Genomic DNA, 18,950 nt, shown 5'->3' on the forward strand with positions numbered 1-18,950 from the left:
TATCCCCACAAATTAAAACGTGATCTGAACAGAGCGCCAATTTTCCAAATTCGAGTCGAGAATTTGATCTCTTAAATAGACCACTTGATTACATTACTAGGAATTTATTTGCTTATTAAAATTTATAATTATTATTATATTTATTTTCATTTATAAGAGGTTTTTTTTTTTTCACTGAGAAACACACAAAATAGTTTTGGTAATCTAAATAAAGCTGTTTTAGAAAGCATCTTCTGTGGATTTTTTTGGATTCCTCAATTTAAGAATTCCAAGGGGTCTGCTGTTACGCCAGGTACTGACGTTTATGTGTCTATTGACTATTATTTGATCAATTCCGTATTGCTGTCTGAATACATAGCTCTTATAAATGCTCTATGTCATTTTTACTGTTAAGGCTTTATTTTAGGTAATGCAATTACGTTGCGTCACTCGCAAACATCACATGAGTTTACAAGAAGCACCTGGAGAACTTTTTACGTCAGTAGATAGAGATGTCGATTCCTTTCAGCGGCTTATCAGACCAATGTTAATTGACCACTTCCTTGCATTGCGCTAATTTAATCGTCCAGAAAAAGTACATTTGGCATCTAATCAGTTCCGTTTCTTTTAAGTCACGGAGAACTGTTTAGCTCCGATGATAACACAAAATTCAACAGAATAAAAATATGTTGGATCCAACCAAAATTCCTTATAATTTTCTTTAAAAATCACCGATTCGTAGGAAAAAATTAACAGTTATTATACACGATATTTTATTGCAATTATGGCAATTCTAACATCGACACCAGCGCAGGGTGAGGGTCAAAGGATATGGCGTGGGACGCAAATTAATTACGGACGTTCGGTATACGCTACAATAAATTTATAATTCAAGAGTCGTGTGGCAAAAACAGTTGCAAAAAATATTAAAAATAATTTGGAATCGAGTGTTCGATTTCCCATCATTCTCCGGACAGGAGGCAGAACCTTTAATAGAATTTTATATCCTACCAGTAATCGAAAATATTATCTAACGTAAATCACGTCTAAACAAACATTTTTAAGTTCCTAAAAGATTATGGCAGACGATGAATGATGTTTTGTTGAATAACTTTCATACGTATTATTTTAAAAATAAATCTGTTTTTGCGTTTCAACAAACTCAACGAATATAATTACATTGTGATAATAAAGATGATCTTGCTAAGGTCGTTGGAAGACGCTAGACGCAGACCGCTTCCTATAGGTCTTATTGCAAAATATATGGAGGATACTTATATCTTAGCCTAAAGTCATCCTTTAGTAGAAATGATAACATTCTGCATTTTGTTCATGGAAAACAATACAGTAACATTTGAAAAATTGTATTAGCGCCATCTATCGTAAAAAAATACAAACACAGTCCGATATGTTGATATAATATAAAAGAGAAAATAGAGGGAGTCGTAGTGACATTCCAACAACGTAATAATTGAACAGTATGGAATCACTTTAATTCCGAAAATTACAAATAAATCATTACTGTAAATAAGCTGTTCTCTCATTATTTTTTATTGACCTAAGAAATATTTACAAACATTTTAAGTAACGATACAGATCATATAATATTAAATGACAATAATTTTTGTAATATTATGCCTTACTTATAATTTAAATTATTATAGTAATTTATTAAGAATGTTATAAGAGGCTTTGTTCCTAATGAAAAATAAACACCGTGTACCTGATGGCAAGTGCACATAGCAAAACATATTACTCATTATTCAGGAAATTAATAATTAATTTTGTTCACGTTATGTTTTTAGTTCGATATTATTTATGTCTTGCTTTGCTGCCCAGACGGTATTTGCAGATTTCGTGGGTGCGAGGGGGCAGGAAGCTGAGGAGTTTTTTCGTCTAACACCTCTTTTAATGTAGCAAAGCACGAGGGCTCCCTAGGAACTCCCTAGGAACAGGATACTAAAATTTCACCGCGAGGCCACCGAGCTCTTAGATCGCTTCGGTGGACGCTCCATAGAGTGATTAGACTCAAGGGTACCCGCGACGGAAAATCAACTTGGGCTGTGACTCATGGATAATAACTGTGGAGAACTCCACACCAACTTGATCTGACGGATGTGGAAGTTGCAATGTATATAGATGTTAGGGCACTCGACTCAACAGGTTCATCGTTATCATTCCAGCCGTAAGACTGCTGCTTGACATATATCTCCTCCAAATGCAACAACCGATTGCGATGCGGCTTGGATCCAGCGTGTTCCGTGTTAAAAACATTCGAGGGTTCAACGACTTTCTATTATTGGATTTAATCAATGTTCACACAAATTCTTAATTGACACGTAATTCCTGCCGGTCTTTTTATACATAATACAAAAAACTCAGTTGTCATTATCATTATCTCTTACCTTGCGCTGAATATAGTTGCAAGTGCCATGAAGCAGCCATCTGCAACACGCGGTGTCCCCGTGAAACATTTGTCTACAGTCCAATCTAGTAGTGGACCAATGTCGGGGTTACAATCCAACAGCAAAACAATAGTCTCCCGTGCCAGTTCGTAGACCTATAAAAAATATTACAGTTAGAATCGAACATAATACTTACATAAATACAAATAAAATATAAGAGTAATTTCCACCTATGTCTATACTTATCACAATATCTCTGGCATTTAAGACACTTGAAATTTTGTAAGAATTATTTCTCTCGGGAAATAGAGATCAAAGATCATTTTTTGTTTAAAGAAATAATGGATGTGGCTTCGATGGATTACTATATACCGACCATAATCGCTGTATTGCGCGATATTACAAAAGGATAGGCAGGATTGTCGTCCCACTAGCATCTAAATACTTTTTGTAATAAACCTCCAACTTTAATAAAACTTGCAACTTTGAGTAAATATGAAAAGGAATTATTTAGTCCGGCTATACGTTTTTCAAAAATTCTTACTTCTGTTTAAAAAAACTATTATGAATATAAATACCTTATCGTTACTAGAAGAGAGCATTTCACTTAGCCATGGATAAAGAGAGCCGTCTTCAGCGAGCGTAGTCGGTGCGAAACACGGGCCGCAACATACCAGCGCACTCATCGCCTAAAAACAAAAATTAAATTTATATTGTAATTAGTTATCTGTAATAGTCTTGTTTTACATACTAGGACAATAATTTTTCCTTTGAATAAACAAATAAATATAATTAAATGAAAAACAGATGTCATAAATATTACCTTAAGAGCAGAGAGGTTCAGGCGGTCGTCCACTTCGAGCGGAGTTTGTTGTGGTTGTGTGAGTAATGATCCGAGGTATTTAGCTAGGGGACCGCACCAGCCGGCAAATAACGAAAATAAACCCTTGCACAGGTCTTTCTTCATTAGCGTTCCGTACATTTCCACTAAACAAAACAAAAATATGATTTTAAAAAGTACAAAATTAATGAGAGTATACAAGGTGCTGCGTAGTATTATGGTGGTACTGAAAGCACTGTATCGCAGCTTAGGAGTGTGAAATTGTGTATGTAGCGGCCCGCGCCGTGGCTCCCTGGGGCTCTTGAGCTTCGCTAAACAGAGGTTAAGGCTAAACGTCTTTTGCACCCCTGCCTCCTCTTACGGAATCTACAAATGCCACTTGGCATGTCACGCTTCGAGGAAGGTTGACTGAAGGAAAGAATCGCACCATACCATCTGCCTGGCTGCACGCATAGCTATGGCAAGTTACAAAAGGTTTCGCTAGCACTATGGCTGTTATAATCCTGTAATAGCAACCCAGAAGCTATTTTGGCACCTATGAATCGGAATGCTAAACGTATTTCGAGTAGTTTAGTATGTAATGTTACGACCCAAGTCGACACTCCCGGGGGAACCTTGTGGACAATTACTGCAAAGAGCCTCCATTTCTCACCAGGCGAGACCGTCGGTCATGGCGTACCATGAAAATTCAAGTGGTTGTCTTATTTATTCTAATAACTTTATTAAAGAAACAGAATATAAATATATATTACTCGGAAAACTTTTGACGAGTGCCGTTACGAAGTCGGCGAAAGCGAGACGTTGCTCCCGAGCGGCCGGTGCATCTTTCTCTGCTTCCACTTCAAGACACTGCCGCACGCCGTCCAAATATTCGGTTATTGATGAATGCAAGACTCCATTTTCAAGCGCGAACGGGCTACATAAAAAATAACAATTTATATAAAAAATTTCAATCAGCTGTTTTGGGACGCGGGCGTCTTGACTTTTTATACGCAGTAATAGTAGTAATCGGTTATGCCAACTACCTGACATCATTTTTCTTCGATCTTTGTGGAAAACACATTTACATGTACTACATTATATATGTTTTCCTAGTACATATTGGTTCAAGACAGAATCGCATATAAAGCTTAAATGCCAGTGTCTTTTTTTTACGAATTACTTGTAATAAAATATTGAAAATATTATTTATTTTTTCGAGAATTGCACTGCAAATTAATTGCATAATTTTTTGTTATATCCTAGACCACCGCCGCTACTCTTCAAATGCAAATCCATTTTTTCCATTATTATTATAATTATGAATTTTTCTATTGATATATTATAAATGGTTAGTACTGATGAACAACAGATTAAAACTAAAAATCACATTGTTAATTGGAGCATTGTGCAGTTTTCTTTTTAAAATCCCGCTGAGAGTTATATTAAGGTACGTTATAAAATTAGGGAAAAATGTGTCTGACTCCCGCTAAGTAGGTATTAAGCTACGCAATAAGTGAAACAGTGTTTATTTTATTACCTGCTAGAGAAGGTATTTCGCTGCGCTATAACAAGCAGCATCTTGTTGAGATGGAGGCGCAGGGCGTCCCTTCGACGACGACGACGCATGTTCTCCTGTTTGCGATCTACGGCTTCACGCAGTATCGGTATAAGCTCTTCGAATAAATCTCTGTAAAGAATGCAAATAATTACACTCTTGCAGTATGTAAAATAAATTTAATGAGACATTAGCTTTCGAAACTTTTGTTAGTTAAATGTTAATGTCTAATAACACAATCTCTGAGAATATAATTTTGATATTCATTAAATTTACAGTAAATCGACGACACTTTTGTGTATATAAATTAAAATTTGAACGTTAAAACTAGACCCTTACAGATAGTTTCACGGGTTTACCTCCCTTAATACATGGGCGTTCGCACATTTTTATCTGTGAATTCTGCTGTGAACACAGCATATGTAGCATTTAGGTTGAGGAAAGTAAAAATATTATTATTACAATGTAAGTTATCTATATCTCGATATAAAAGTTTCTTTGATCAATTTTTCTTTTTAGGACTCGAATTTTACTACTTTTTTTCTTAATCTTCGTTCCCGTATCTTAAATCTATGATAGGGACTTTTGTTTCAATCATTTTCAGTATATTTTTATTAGGAGTTCTCTTTCTGTCATCCTTCACAAGTTCTTACACTATATTTTCTTGTCATTCTTTACATTCTCTTTCATTCACAATCCTTTCGCACAACGCCTATTTTTCTTCGCTGTTTTTAGTATCACAATTCATTTTACAATTTTTTTTTGACCTTGTTTACTATTTCTTAACTATTTTTTTTTGTTACTCAACCTTCTATTTAATATTTGTTTATTTTTATTATTTACTTTTTTTATCTATAATTTTCTTTATTATTCTGTATCAATGTTTTAAATATTTGTAGCGGCGTTCTTTTTTTTCCATTATGGAGGCGATGGTTCCGCTTTCCATCCTTACTTCCAGTTCTAATTCGCATTCCTATTTTTGCAATGTTACCGCAGCCTACGTGGCATTTGCAGATTTTGCGGGTTCAAAGAGGTTGTAGAAAAAGAACGTCTGTTAAGGTAGAAAAGTTCCAGGGCTCCCGGAGGAGCCTCATTGCAGGCTTCTGCTTACTAATATTTCACTGGATTGAGTTAGCAGCCGAGCTTTTAAATTCTTTCGGTGGTCACTATTTTTCTGTCTTAAAAAATATACTATTTTTCTAAGTGATACGTTATATTGTTGGAATTATGATTTTAATGATTACTAATGTATAAAATAAGCTAAAAGTTGCCATAAAGTTATATAACAAATCTTACTTAAGAGCATCCGAGTTGATGTGTCCGCAAGCCGCCACCGCCGCGTCCCGTACTTCTGGAACTTCACAGCGAACCAAAGGCACGGCCAGCTTATGCAGGGATGTAGGAGCCGCCACTGCCCCGCGAGCTTCACCGCCACTGCGCTCGCTCAGAGAATCCGGGGACGAACTGCGACCATGGTTCGATATTAAATTACACTGTAAAACTTACAATATTAGAAATAATAACAAAAACACAATGTAAGGCATGATGGCGGGATCAAAAACAAAATTAAACTTTAATTTTCAACTTAAATTATATAAAACACATTTTAACATTTATTAGTTTCAAATGTGTTGCTTCATAACTATCATTTATAAATTTTACTTATAAAAAGGTATTCGAAATTATCAATTTGTAAACTATTTAATTTCATTGTTCTCTAACTTTTATGTAACAGAATTAACTCTTATTTTATTATAATTTGAGCTATTTAATGCGATTTAGATTAATTCGAAATAGGAATCAATAATTTATGATATTTAGCTGCAAATATTCAAACAATATCGTTACGACAAAACTTACTTTTTCATCAAAGCTGCTTTCACGTTTCGTTAAAATAAATACAGAACACATAATTTTTGAATGTGTGCATAGATGATCACTTTTTTTCAATTCATTACATGTTACAGATAATAATGCAATAAAGTTCGTATAGCAAATTGGTTATTTATTAAGATATTTTTTTTAAATAACACATATATTGCCTTATGTACATACAAACCTTTATATAGTAAAGCCCTTTTTCATCTACTGCTTTTCTACTTGGCGATTAGTTCATAAGAGGAATTAGAAAAGAAAAAAATTTTCTTACTCACACATAAAGGCAGACAATGGTAGTTTGATATAGGACAGCATTAAATTTTTAGGCAAACATTGTGATAAAATTAAACATAAAATGCAAAGAGAAGCTAAACACATAAATCAAGATAATAACTTCTATGTTAATTATAACCAATATTGTAAAGCAAAGATATGGAACAAATGTACAAGAAGCATTTTTATTTCCATATAAAAAACAAAAACCACTATGTATACTGAAAAACTGACTAGCGAACGACTCAAAATCTAAAGTTTTTACTATATGCAACTCTTTTAACAAGTGTTAATATCAAATTAATAATCTTAATAATCTTAGCGGTAGTTATATTCATCGTTTTTATTTATGTACTTAAAAAAATATACATATAAACATTCTTACATACACACTGTCATGAGTCCTTTCAAAGTTCTTGATAAAATCATTCAGAAATGAAGGATATACGTAGAGATGCGATAGTTGAAACTGCGACAGAATTTAAGAATTATTATGTCTTTATGATACTCCATGCGTTTTTAGTGAATACCTCTAACTACACATTCCAAAAATTAACACTAATTTTAATATTTTAATTTACGCGCAAAACAGTTCGAAATCGAAAGATTTCCCGGTGTTAAGATAAGCCCTTAATAAGTAGAGAAACGCAACAACCGGTGAATTAAGAATCTCCCGATTTTCAAACGGGTATAAACGATGACCCTTACTTCTCCCAATGTTTACCATACACTTTGTCATTCACAAACAATTAGAACAGGTAAATTAGGCGACTACGATGTGGGCGCTCACGTTAAATGGTTATGCTTTGACAACATGTTGACGTACACCAATTGGCCATCGGCAAAACGAATACACAGCCTGATCTAAGTGCGATTGCGAGTCACACCATTCTACTTAAAATTAAGAACACATGTTTAGCGTTCATGTTTATAAGATGGACACTAGCTGTGCAGTTTACCTTTGCGTGATATGATGAATGACAACGAAACAGTGACTCATATTGAAATATAAGCCACTGAACAACCAACAATGACATGTGCTATCGATTCCATCCAATAATGTCTTCGGACAACCTGACACGATAAATTAAAATGGCATGGTGCATGACTGATACACGTAAAAGGCGAAAAATGAAGGTAGATGAGATGGAACCGAAACACGACAGAGACAATGATGGAAATCAAATGCGACGTGCACATAGCGAGCGACGATTGGCCACCTCGTCCGTTTGTGATGCCTGTGCGCTCGGGCATAGCTCAAGGGCAGCGTGAAGAAGCCGCTGGGCGCGTTGAGGCTCTCGCTCGACGAACTGAGGGCGGCCACTCCTATCCATCCCTCCGGCTCCGTGTTACTGGACAGAGGTTCACATTGCGCCTTTTCGCCCTCACAACATCACCAAGACCAACTCCGCGATACGACACCATCGGCAACAGTCAGCAATTCACTCTTTTGCTTCCTATCTTATTACATGTTAAGCAGACACAATAAGTACAAAATGTAAGTCCGTTTAATAATAATTAGGCTCATATGTATCCATCAGTAAATACAAGTTTGCAATTTCATACGTACCATTGTTCATTTACAGCGTGATTAACGCCGTGAATATGTTATATAATAATGATAAACATTAAAAATCAAAGAGTTGTATAATTACAGTAATGCACAAAACTAATTAATAGTTTTGTGCTTTGTCTTAAGTATTAGGGTTCATCCAAGCATGAGTAAACAGTACATGCGACGTTAACCTTTAAGGTATATATGTAGTAGTAACGCAAATGCCTTAGATAACAGATAAGATTAACTTTTATCGAGAATAATTATTGGGATGTAATCAAAGATTAATTGTTAACACACAGACTCGTTCTCACACATTACAATAACAGCAACACAAGATCGCTACACGTTTCAGCACAACAAATCAGCGTCAGAATATTATTAAAAGAAATACTTTACTGCCAATTATAAATAATTGTATTGACGAGACTGATCAAGCCAAGTTCATTTCAATAATCAATAGTGAAAATTTTGATACACTAATTTCTATAGAATGTGACGGAATGCATTACAAAAAACGTACAAACTACCTATGTCAATTAAGATAAACAATTACTCCGTCTCACTCAAAGTATATGTTGTTACATTTTCTTTCCTTGTCTCTGTGTGTGTTTTTACCTGAGGCTCAGATCAGGACTGGCGCAGCGCATGACCGGGCTAGGTACAGCCGGCACCACTAGATAGGCCATCGTCATGTAGTATTTCCAAACCTGGTTACAACACGAATAAAATCAATGCATTGTTAAAAAATACTTAGAAGAAACTTTTTGCCAAGAACAAGGCCTCCCCCAAAGATCACCACAATGACAGCTCTTTTGCCGCCTGCATTGAGCGACTTCACGTGACATTAACTATGTCGTCTATCCACCTAGTGTGGAATCTGCCCATGACGCGTACGGGCGCGTGGTCACCACTATAGAACTTTTGGGCCTCAACGACCATCTGTTACACGAGCGATGTATATTGCTGATCCAACTGCCACTTCAGACGAGCAATTTTTTGAGCTACGTCGGTGACCTTGATTCTTCTGCGGATCTCTTAATTTCTGATTATATTTCATCAAACAAACTAACTAAATGTCAATATAATTACTACAAGTCATTCTTATTTTACTTTGGAAGACTGAAAATGTATTCAAATCAGTTAATAGATATTTACTTTTATAAAAAAGCGACAGTGGTACTCACTTGCATATATCCGTCTCTCTCCTTCTCTTTCTCTGGTTTTCTAGGTAAAGCTGGGGATCGCGACAGAAGCGATGCTCTATTATCATTGATGGGTCTGAAAATATTCATTAATTTTCTTAAAGAATTTGTAATAAGATCGTATAATTCCCAAGAATTCTAACTTGAATTTTTAAGTTTTTAGCAACACTATTAGGTTCATTTGAAATGACAAAAAATGAAAATTGTACCTATTTTAACAAACTCATTTCCAAATGTAAAGTTTATTTCTTGTTATTGGTACTTACGCAGGCTCTATGACCGTGTAGAGAGCATGTATTCTAGCGTGTAGAACAGGCCACGCTTGAAGAATAGTGGCGGGGCAGCGAGCAGGCACGCGGCTTCGTTCGAGAAGGCCGTATAATATCACCTAGAATCGATATATATGATTAATTTTAAAAAAAATCACAGCAGTGTTTATAAATTTATAACATTACTAGCATTACTTGCTGTCTTATTTTTCCAGTTTTTACGCTGCTGAGTCCTAGTTCATCATCATTATCATTTTAACTGTAGCAAAGCATTGGTGTTCACCTTCACCAATTAAACTACTCTTCCTCTATAACAAAATTCATCATCTTCTATATATATCTTTTATTAAATTAAGATGTTTTATAAATTACCTCCCAAGGATCGGCGCCATTAGTCGCACTTCCACTCCAGCTGTTCTTGGTGGATGTGTCGTCATGTTGGATACCTGTGATTTTTAGTTAATTTAACTTAATTGTTGATTAGATTACCCATTGGTGTGATAAATCAATATTTATAAAAAATGTACTAGGCCATTTAAAAAAAAATGGCATAAAAATCTGAAAGAACTACACAAATGACTATAAAAAATTCTTTACGCAATACGCTTGGCGCTTATATACATCTAGCCAAATTTTAAAAATAATATTTTTTTATGTGCCCCACCTGCAGTCCACACTGTATGGCTTCGTTCTGCAATCCAAACAAGGTCTGGCTGACCAGCAGCAAGGATGGCCTGCTTCTCAGTAGGAGGTAACAATGGCAGACATTTCTCAGCGAAATACGGCACGTGTTCATCGGCAACATCGATCAATGCTGGCTCGTCAAGTGTCAGTTGTAATTTTTCAAGAAGATATTTTATTTCTCTGTAAAATTACTTCATAATTGTATACCACAATTCTTACTCTTAAAAAAAAAATTTCATCTTGATATAAGACAGTTATAATGATGACGATAAGTTAAAATACGTTAGTTAATAGGGAAATTTAACTGAACTCATGTTGATCATCAACTTATTATTTATTTATTTTTGACTCTACTTTGCGTAGCAAGGTGTTATAATTGTGGAAGCAGGAAGAAACTTCACAATAACACAACTTTTATTAAAGTTTAACATAGATTTATATAAAATACACTTTATCAGATATAACCTAAATGAAATCAAAATAATCAGACAAAATCACTACCAAGAATTTTTAACATTCAAATATCAGTTCATTGAACAAGTTTTTTCCTTCAATTTATTTTTGATACGCGTTTTGAATTTTGTCAATGGTATTCCAAGAATGTTTTGCAGCATTTTATTTAAAAAAAATCTGAATCCGTTTATTACGAATGAATTATACAGCCAGGTTTTCATGGTGCCTTATAAATACACTATGGATGACCTCTATTTTTTCAAATTAATGATTGTTGTAAATATACAAAATATTATCTAATACATATTATTAGGCCACTGTAAGAATAATGACTTCTTTAAACAGATTTCTTGAAGAGATTTGCGGCCCTAAGCCGTATTTTTCATATTAATTTACTTTTTCAATAAGAATGCGACAGGCCAATGACTTCTGGTAGTACAAAGTCTGCAGTGACAGATAGTAAATAATAATTAATTTTAATATATAAACTGTATTTAGGAAAAGCTTTTCCTTACTTTATTATCATTACATTATTTATAGTTTCTAAAATCATTGATTTGTGAAGAGTGTGTACTATACATTAATTGACAGCAAATGACTTTGAACTACTCACTTACCCTTTTACATCTATTTATAGCCCAAACACCATAAATTAACTTTCAATTTTTTGTTTTAAAATTCTTTGATTAGTTTTAGCTATACATGCTGCTAAACATTTTTTTTAAAATCAGAGGATTACAAGTATTCTTTATCTATCATTAAAATCTCATCATACCATATCCATTAGTTTTGTATACATGAATTAATAGGTATGTGATCTTTCACTTCTTATTTGATTTCACTTTGATCTCAAAAACAATTGTATTTATGTATTTAATAAAATGTGTAGGCTTTTACCTCAGGATATGAACAGCAAGTCTCCGCGGATACGACTTGCACTGGCACAGCATCACCAAACCCAAGGCTTCTGCAGCTCTGATCACAGAAATCAATGGCTCAAGCTTCATCGGAACAGTTGTTACAGTGGTGCTAGGTTCACCATTCTTCCAGCTTGTTATTAGTTGGAGAAGCATTCTAAGACCATTCTCTACTAATTGAGGTGATGTATCCTAAAAGTATTTTCCAGAATTAATTTTTAACAGTTATTTACCTAACATAACATAGAATTTATAAAGATTAAAACAAGTACCATCGTAAAATTAACAAACAAACCTGTACTTCCTTTGCAAGGAACTGTGTGAAACCGGCCAACACATCTTGCCTCCATTCGGGGAAATCAACGATAAGGGTCTGGAGACTTTGGAATGAGAGGCCACGAAGTTCCTCGTCCATATGTACCGTCAAGCGGCATAAAAGATCAACCAGTTCATTGGGGCTCATTCCTTCCGGGATTAATCTGTGGAAAGGAGTGTCAAATTTTTGAATTTATTACAAAAACAGATTACGAATATTTCCTAACAGATACTGACCGTGGTATGGCAGCTACGCATGTTCTGAACAAATCGATCCTCGGTTTCCTCTCCCCAGTGTTAATCTCCTGTTCTTTGGTAACGTTTTGAGTGTTGGTTAACATAAGCGGCCTTCCGTAGTGTGCGTCTAAAGCCCTTAGAATTTCTACTAACACTCGCCGTACATAGGGGAAATACGCACTCATTCCAATCGACCTCGCTGTCTCGTCGGTCAACATCTTATTAAGGAAAGTTTTCTTAACTCTTAAAGTGTTACCAGAAGGTAAAGTGCCAGAAGTCCTAGGCATTGGCGGTTCGCCCTCCTTCTGTTGAAGACTGTCAGCAACAACCAGAAACGCACGGAGCCCGATAGACATTCTTTCAGGAGTCAATATTATCTTGATTGGCCTGCCAACCATTAGTAGATCAAATACTATTTCTCTCATTGCAAAATCCAGTCGTTCTTGTGCAATGAACTGAATGATTTTTACAAAAATATTTAGCGGCGTATCACGTGGGACTACACCTTTAGACCCTTTAGGGAATAAGGAGTTGACAATGCTTTGCAGTCGCGATTGAGTTGCTGAATTGCTCTCACATTTTATTCTTATCATGTAAACCCAGAGAAGACGATAAAGTGATTCTGTAAAACATGAATTTTATGTAATTTATTTGTGACTATTTTACTATCATAAGCATAAAAAATATTTCGTCATTATATTAACATAATGATAGTTTGATTAGAGAATAAAAATAGCAATTTCAACATTTAAAATAACATTCAACTGTTAATTTTTAAAAGACAGAGTAAAACAATTCACACTATTTACCTAGAGCTACTCTACACATTTTTGGATCCCTGTTCTTCAGATGCGACAAGCACATGGCTAGAAAACAATGCCAGTGGAGTAGAAAGAATTGTTTCTGCGAGACGCACAGTAAGCAAGTGACTAGGGGAAACAGCGCTAGACGATGCTTCGACTTCGTGCTTGCATCAAGAGTATGACTATACAGCATCTCTACAAAATTTTTGAGACATGGCACATTCACTTCATTTTTCACAGTCTGAAATTCAAAGAATATGCACTTTAGGCTGAAAAGAATACTGGTTAAAATATTGCTGCAGAATACCAAAAATTTTACTATTTAGTTTCAAATTTCTACAATTGTTTACTTTTTATGTTTTTCAAAATAGTCTCCTTGACTATTAACAGTATTCAATAAAAGTTGGGACTGTAAGGATGATAACTTAATTGTTACTCAATTGTATGTTTAGTTGAATATGTTGTTTTGTCTTAATTAAAGAAGAGTAATGCTTGAACATTGTTCCTGAATTTTTCCATAACAGCAGCGAACATACAATTGTGTACCAATCTGCTGTTAATGTGAAGAGTTCTACTATCTAATGTTAACATTAATTTTTTTTTTATATTTCTGGACCATTGTAAAAACTTACAGAAAAAAGTTATAGGTCAGGAGTGGCCAAGCTCCATTATAGTTCATACCATTGTTTGAAATTTGAAATTTTTCGCGAGCCGCAATTTAATACGCATTTAAAAAACGCAAAAGAATATTCTTTTACAAAAATTATATTTATTTAAATTATATGAGAAAAGTGCAAAATATGTGTATTGACGTTAGATATAATGGCACACATATGACAGCCCTCCTAATAATACTTAAGATGCCGTTTAGTTAATCATGATCAGTCTTTGGATTTCGCTAATTTTACGCAGAAATGGTAATTATTATTATTCATACAAGTAATTATGCTTTCCCAAGAGCTGACATAGATTATATAAATTTAAATAATGAAATATTTCGACAATCCATCGGAGCCAAAAATGAAGATTCAATGAGTTGCAGTTTGGCTACCCCTTTTATAGGTAATGATTTTATTGTAATTTGGGTATTGATATTATGTAATAATAAATAAGTGAATTATGAAACTAGTTATGAATTAAGTTTTAAAATTTTGCCTTTTACAACATCAAACTGAGTGTGGTGTGATTTTAAAATCATACCACTCACTTCATAACCAACTCATCATAAAAAGGTCACTAATTTGTAGTATTTAATACAATATGAAAATAAAATTTAATTACAGCTGCAACAGGCACTAAGATCTCAACGAAAAGTCCAGCGAGAGCATGTCGAATGTCCTTGTCTTTGACTTCGAGAAAGTACTGAGCACATTCTTGCAGAAATTGAAAGGATGCCTCGAACTCCTCAATTGGTACCATTTTGACTCGAAAGAACTTCATTCCCATCAGCAAAGATATTATGCTCTGAGTTGTGTGCGGTGAAGGCTCGCGGCTTTTCAGTTCCTGTTGAAATAACAAAAGGAAATAGTTAAATTTCATTGCAAAAATTTCATTTTCATGCAGTCCTTAAATCTTTGTTCTTGACATTAGAACATTCACATATGCCATATATATACAAACATACAATGAAGAACATTAAATTTTATACTTTCAAGCCATTATACAAGGTCTATAAGTCTATACTTAGAAACATGGTAATTTTTTTAATCAATATAAAATGTTCATTTTACTTCCATGATTTTAAATAAAAACTGACCTTTAGTTCTGCAGTGAAGCGTTTCCGTACAGAAGCAAAACGTGACTGTGCAAGTACCCCAATCACTTCAGCATAGAGGTCTGCTATGATGTGTACATTTGCCGCATTTGGATTAGATTGCAAACTAGAAATCAGAAATTTGATTAATTTAATATAAATGTATAATAATCTAAGAGATACCTAACACATAGCTATTTGTTGTATAACTATATTTAAAATGATTGCATACCCTTCTTTGTAATTAAACCTCTTAAAAGCCAGTGTTTCAATATAATGAACTAGATCTTCATGGCCTGGGTGAAATGGAAGTTGACGTAGGACTTCAATCAAGGCTAGGCAAAACAAGAACTCCACAGCAAGGTCACGTCTTTCAGCCTGTAACTCCTCACAACTACGTTCCACAGTTTCTGTACCGGCACCACTCCCTGATACTATGTATATAATGCTAGAAAGGAATTGAAAAGAATTTTATGTAGGAACATACATACCAGAAATAACTGTCTAAAATTGCTTTTTGTTTTGTTTAGGAGAAAGTACAAGTAAGCCACAGAAAATTTAGCAGCTATTTTGAGCAATAATGTAATGAAATGTGTTAGAGAGATACATTTATTCATGTCACAACAATATAGGTATTTTTTCACCTTTTGTTGCGAAGATCCTGATGAGGTTTCTTTGTCTGTTCATTTAGTTGTGGGGAATCGGCCATTTGACGCTCAAGCCATCCAAACAGGGCTCGCAACAAAGATGGTAAACAATGCTCAGCAACAGTCCCAAATGCGGTAAGAATTTGATCGAGCTGTGGATCTTCACCCCTTTGTAGAGTTTTGTTCAATGGCTTTTCCTGGAAAGCCATCATGGTATTAATTTAGCATTTTTAAAATATGGTTTTCTTTTGTTTGAAATCTATTCTGTTAGTGAGTTACCAGTGGTTCTGCCATAACAGCTTCCATTTTTCGCTCTGCTTGCACAGTAAATTCAGTAAACAAGAGTCTCATAACAAATTCTCCAGGTCGAAGATCAGAGTCTGATGGCAATAAAATAGGACTTTTGTGTGGACCCCAAGGCAGCATGGATCCTAAAAAAAAAAAATTTTTTTAAACAAATTGCTGTGTATCATTTGACAACTGGTTAAATTTGTCATTTGGATGCAATAAAGCGTGCAAAAAATGCCAACCTCTTGTTAAAACAATGGATGCCAAGGAATTACGCCAGTCATTAGTTGTCAAAGTAGGTGCAGAATGGTCAAGTACTGTTTGGGAATTATTCACACTGATGTCATTGCTATATGGTAACTGAGCTTCACCATCACGTCCTCTTGGTTCTGATATAATGCTACCTTCAGACTCTGCTTCACTAGACACCATTGAAGATGGAGGTTCTTCTGTTCCTAAAATAACAATTTCAAAAATAAAAACATAATTTTCATGATATCCTTAGTAATTATTACATTTTAATGTATGCAAATGACTTTTATTTTACCTGAACCATCTTCTGGATGGCCATCAGATGGTACAGTACTCAGCGAGTCGGTTTCCTCAGATGTATTCATTTTCACCTTTTATGTTTCTACATAAACATTAAACTGCAACCAAATAAATAATATTTTATAAAAATAAATGTGACAGGTTTAATTTTTTTTCCAGTTAAACCACCAGTAAAACAAAATAATATCTCAAAATTTAGGAGCAATACAAAAGGATGAGGAATTTAGTAATAGAGAATTCTGTAATATTTAATGAGAGCTTTTAGTATTGACAAATATTATCAAGAAAGTTTTCAAATTCAATTCAAATGCAAGCACTTAATCTATCATATTGTTTTTACGTTCGCTGGCCAAGAATTATTTAACATTAATTCAATTCGCATAAAATAAAACAAAATGTGTACACAAACCTAAATAAAAACAGAAGCAGAAGCAAATCAGGTGTGAATTGATAGAGCAAATAATTCTCTTAGTAGCAATATGCCTCCATGATTGTAGAAAATATTTATTGATCTCATTACATAAGTATGCATTGTTCATTATTTGTACAATAGCAATGGTTTTTTTTATATTAATTGCAATCATACAAATTGTTAATAGGTCACTCATAGGCTTGAGCCCAGCATCTGTTTCTGCTAGCTCATTATTGATGAAGCTGCACAAAGCCTGAGCCGTCTAGCATTCTAATGTCCATCACATCAATTGTAATCACTCACTAGGAGTAGAATAAAAGCATGAAAATTTTACAACAAACTTCTTTCAATAATATTTCATTCGTTTATTTTAATTATCTCATATTCACCTAAGGCAAATTAATGATTTGCAAAAATAGTAGCTTTATATTTAGAGAAAGTGTTTAACATTTAATACAAGGTAAAAAGCGCTGCAAGCACAGGCGTTTATATTTTCAAAACATTAACATGTCAAATATAGCAATAGATCGTATATTATTCAGAAGACATGAAAAAAATGTATACAATAAGAAAATAAAGGACATTAGTTACTACTACGTAGATACGCACTATTGTAAAACATTTATTATTAGATAAACAACGCCAGCAGTGCTAAAAGTAATCATTTTATTGTTAAAGCATTGAAGGCAATTATCGTATAAAATCTAAATTTGATAAATAAATTGGATGACATAGAGTTTACCTAGCTTTCTATTTCCTGGAAAATATTTCACAATTACGACTGCTCTTCATTTTTCGTTACGAATAGTGGTAAAGAGTGCTTTTAAAAAATAATACAAATATTTTTTCACTGTTACTCAGCTCTGTTTAACTAATAATTTGGTATAATCTCATTTGACATATTCAAAACTCAACCAAGTATGAATGTCATCTACAGTTGTTACCACATTCATGAACTACGGCAAATACATTTTGATCGATTAATACTGTCGAATGAATATGTTCCTTTACATGCAAAAATATACATTATATATAGAAATATCAAAAAGATCCTACGAATAAATTTAAAATTCATATTCGTATTAAAAAGAAAATTATCCCAAAAGTAATGAATTGGTAATACAGATTGAGAAGTATTTATAACTTTATTTATTCAATATTTTACTTTATTTGTTAATTTGATTCAGTAACAGAAGCAGTTAAAAAGTAAACTAAAATAAATTAAACAATAATATGATTTCGTTTAGTTTTAAGTTCTTTGTGTTGTGCCTAAAGTGTTTTGCTATAAAATATAAATAGCAAAAAAATCTCTGATATGTTACTATTTTGGTTCCTATTTTTTTTACAAATCTAATTGTTTTAAAATAATTAATCTTTAAAGACGCCCGTACCCAGTATTTGTACACAAAATGATTAATTTAATTTAGTGAGGATATAAAAATGAAAATCGAAGTTAAAAATTATGATTATATACAATTTATTCCACTACACGTACATTATTTAGGTACATATTTCATTAAGATTCTTGCACGTTAGGACATAATCTATGTGTATAATATGTTTTAAGTAGTAGAGCACAAAATTGTATACTCGCGGATCTTCGTCCCGCAAGCCCTGACACCAATATAGCCGTAACCACGTTGCACGGCTACCAGCACCAACTTCATTCAGAATAAAGAAGAATGTGTTTTATAGAATCGATACTAAGTTATAATGGAGACCATGTATTTTAGATTTTTGTTGCTTTAAAGGCACCAAAACTGGAGTTATAACATCGATTTCTTTATAATATACATAGCAAGATCACAAGTATTATTAATAATGCAAATTTTGTAATAATATTTTCGTACAGTATAGATTTAATTATAATTCACTTTCTTACTATATTTTTGAGTGAACTTTATTGTAACGAGACCAAAATGATTGCACTGTATGCCAGCATATTTC

General features: G+C 33.7%; 1 protein-coding gene across 5 annotated transcripts in view; it reads right to left on the minus strand.

Moving 5' to 3' along the window:
- fry (Protein furry) overlaps nt 1-17,886 on the minus strand; it is a 118,241-nt gene extending 100,355 nt beyond the window's left edge. For all 5 annotated transcript variants that reach the window (XM_068763882.1, XM_068763885.1, XM_068763884.1 and 2 more), the window contains exons 1-23: nt 17,746-17,886; nt 16,587-16,689; nt 16,282-16,494; nt 16,031-16,182; nt 15,749-15,948; nt 15,337-15,552; nt 15,108-15,231; nt 14,633-14,854; nt 13,358-13,592; nt 12,549-13,170; nt 12,292-12,475; nt 11,977-12,188; nt 10,607-10,806; nt 10,315-10,388; nt 9,940-10,061; nt 9,656-9,749; nt 9,087-9,178; nt 6,059-6,226; nt 4,745-4,894; nt 3,978-4,141; nt 3,208-3,371; nt 2,963-3,073; nt 2,385-2,539 (exon numbers count right to left, since the gene is read on the minus strand). In XM_068763882.1, coding sequence (XP_068619983.1) covers nt 2,385-2,539; nt 2,963-3,073; nt 3,208-3,371; nt 3,978-4,141; nt 4,745-4,894; nt 6,059-6,226; nt 9,087-9,178; nt 9,656-9,749; nt 9,940-10,061; nt 10,315-10,388; nt 10,607-10,806; nt 11,977-12,188; nt 12,292-12,475; nt 12,549-13,170; nt 13,358-13,592; nt 14,633-14,854; nt 15,108-15,231; nt 15,337-15,552; nt 15,749-15,948; nt 16,031-16,182; nt 16,282-16,494; nt 16,587-16,656 — 3,944 coding nt within the window. In that variant the 5' untranslated portion in view covers nt 16,657-16,689; nt 17,746-17,886. The remainder of the gene's footprint in view (nt 1-2,384; nt 2,540-2,962; nt 3,074-3,207; nt 3,372-3,977; nt 4,142-4,744; nt 4,895-6,058; nt 6,227-9,086; nt 9,179-9,655; nt 9,750-9,939; nt 10,062-10,314; nt 10,389-10,606; nt 10,807-11,976; nt 12,189-12,291; nt 12,476-12,548; nt 13,171-13,357; nt 13,593-14,632; nt 14,855-15,107; nt 15,232-15,336; nt 15,553-15,748; nt 15,949-16,030; nt 16,183-16,281; nt 16,495-16,586; nt 16,690-17,745) is intronic.
- Nucleotides 17,887-18,950: the final 1,064 nt, after the last annotated feature.

Source organism: Battus philenor, unplaced genomic scaffold (genome assembly GCF_028537555.1).
Source record: "Battus philenor isolate CCGP_79_NKW_IND1 unplaced genomic scaffold, ilBatPhil1.0.hap1 SCAF_1, whole genome shotgun sequence".
Classification (NCBI taxonomy): domain Eukaryota; kingdom Metazoa; phylum Arthropoda; class Insecta; order Lepidoptera; family Papilionidae; genus Battus; species Battus philenor.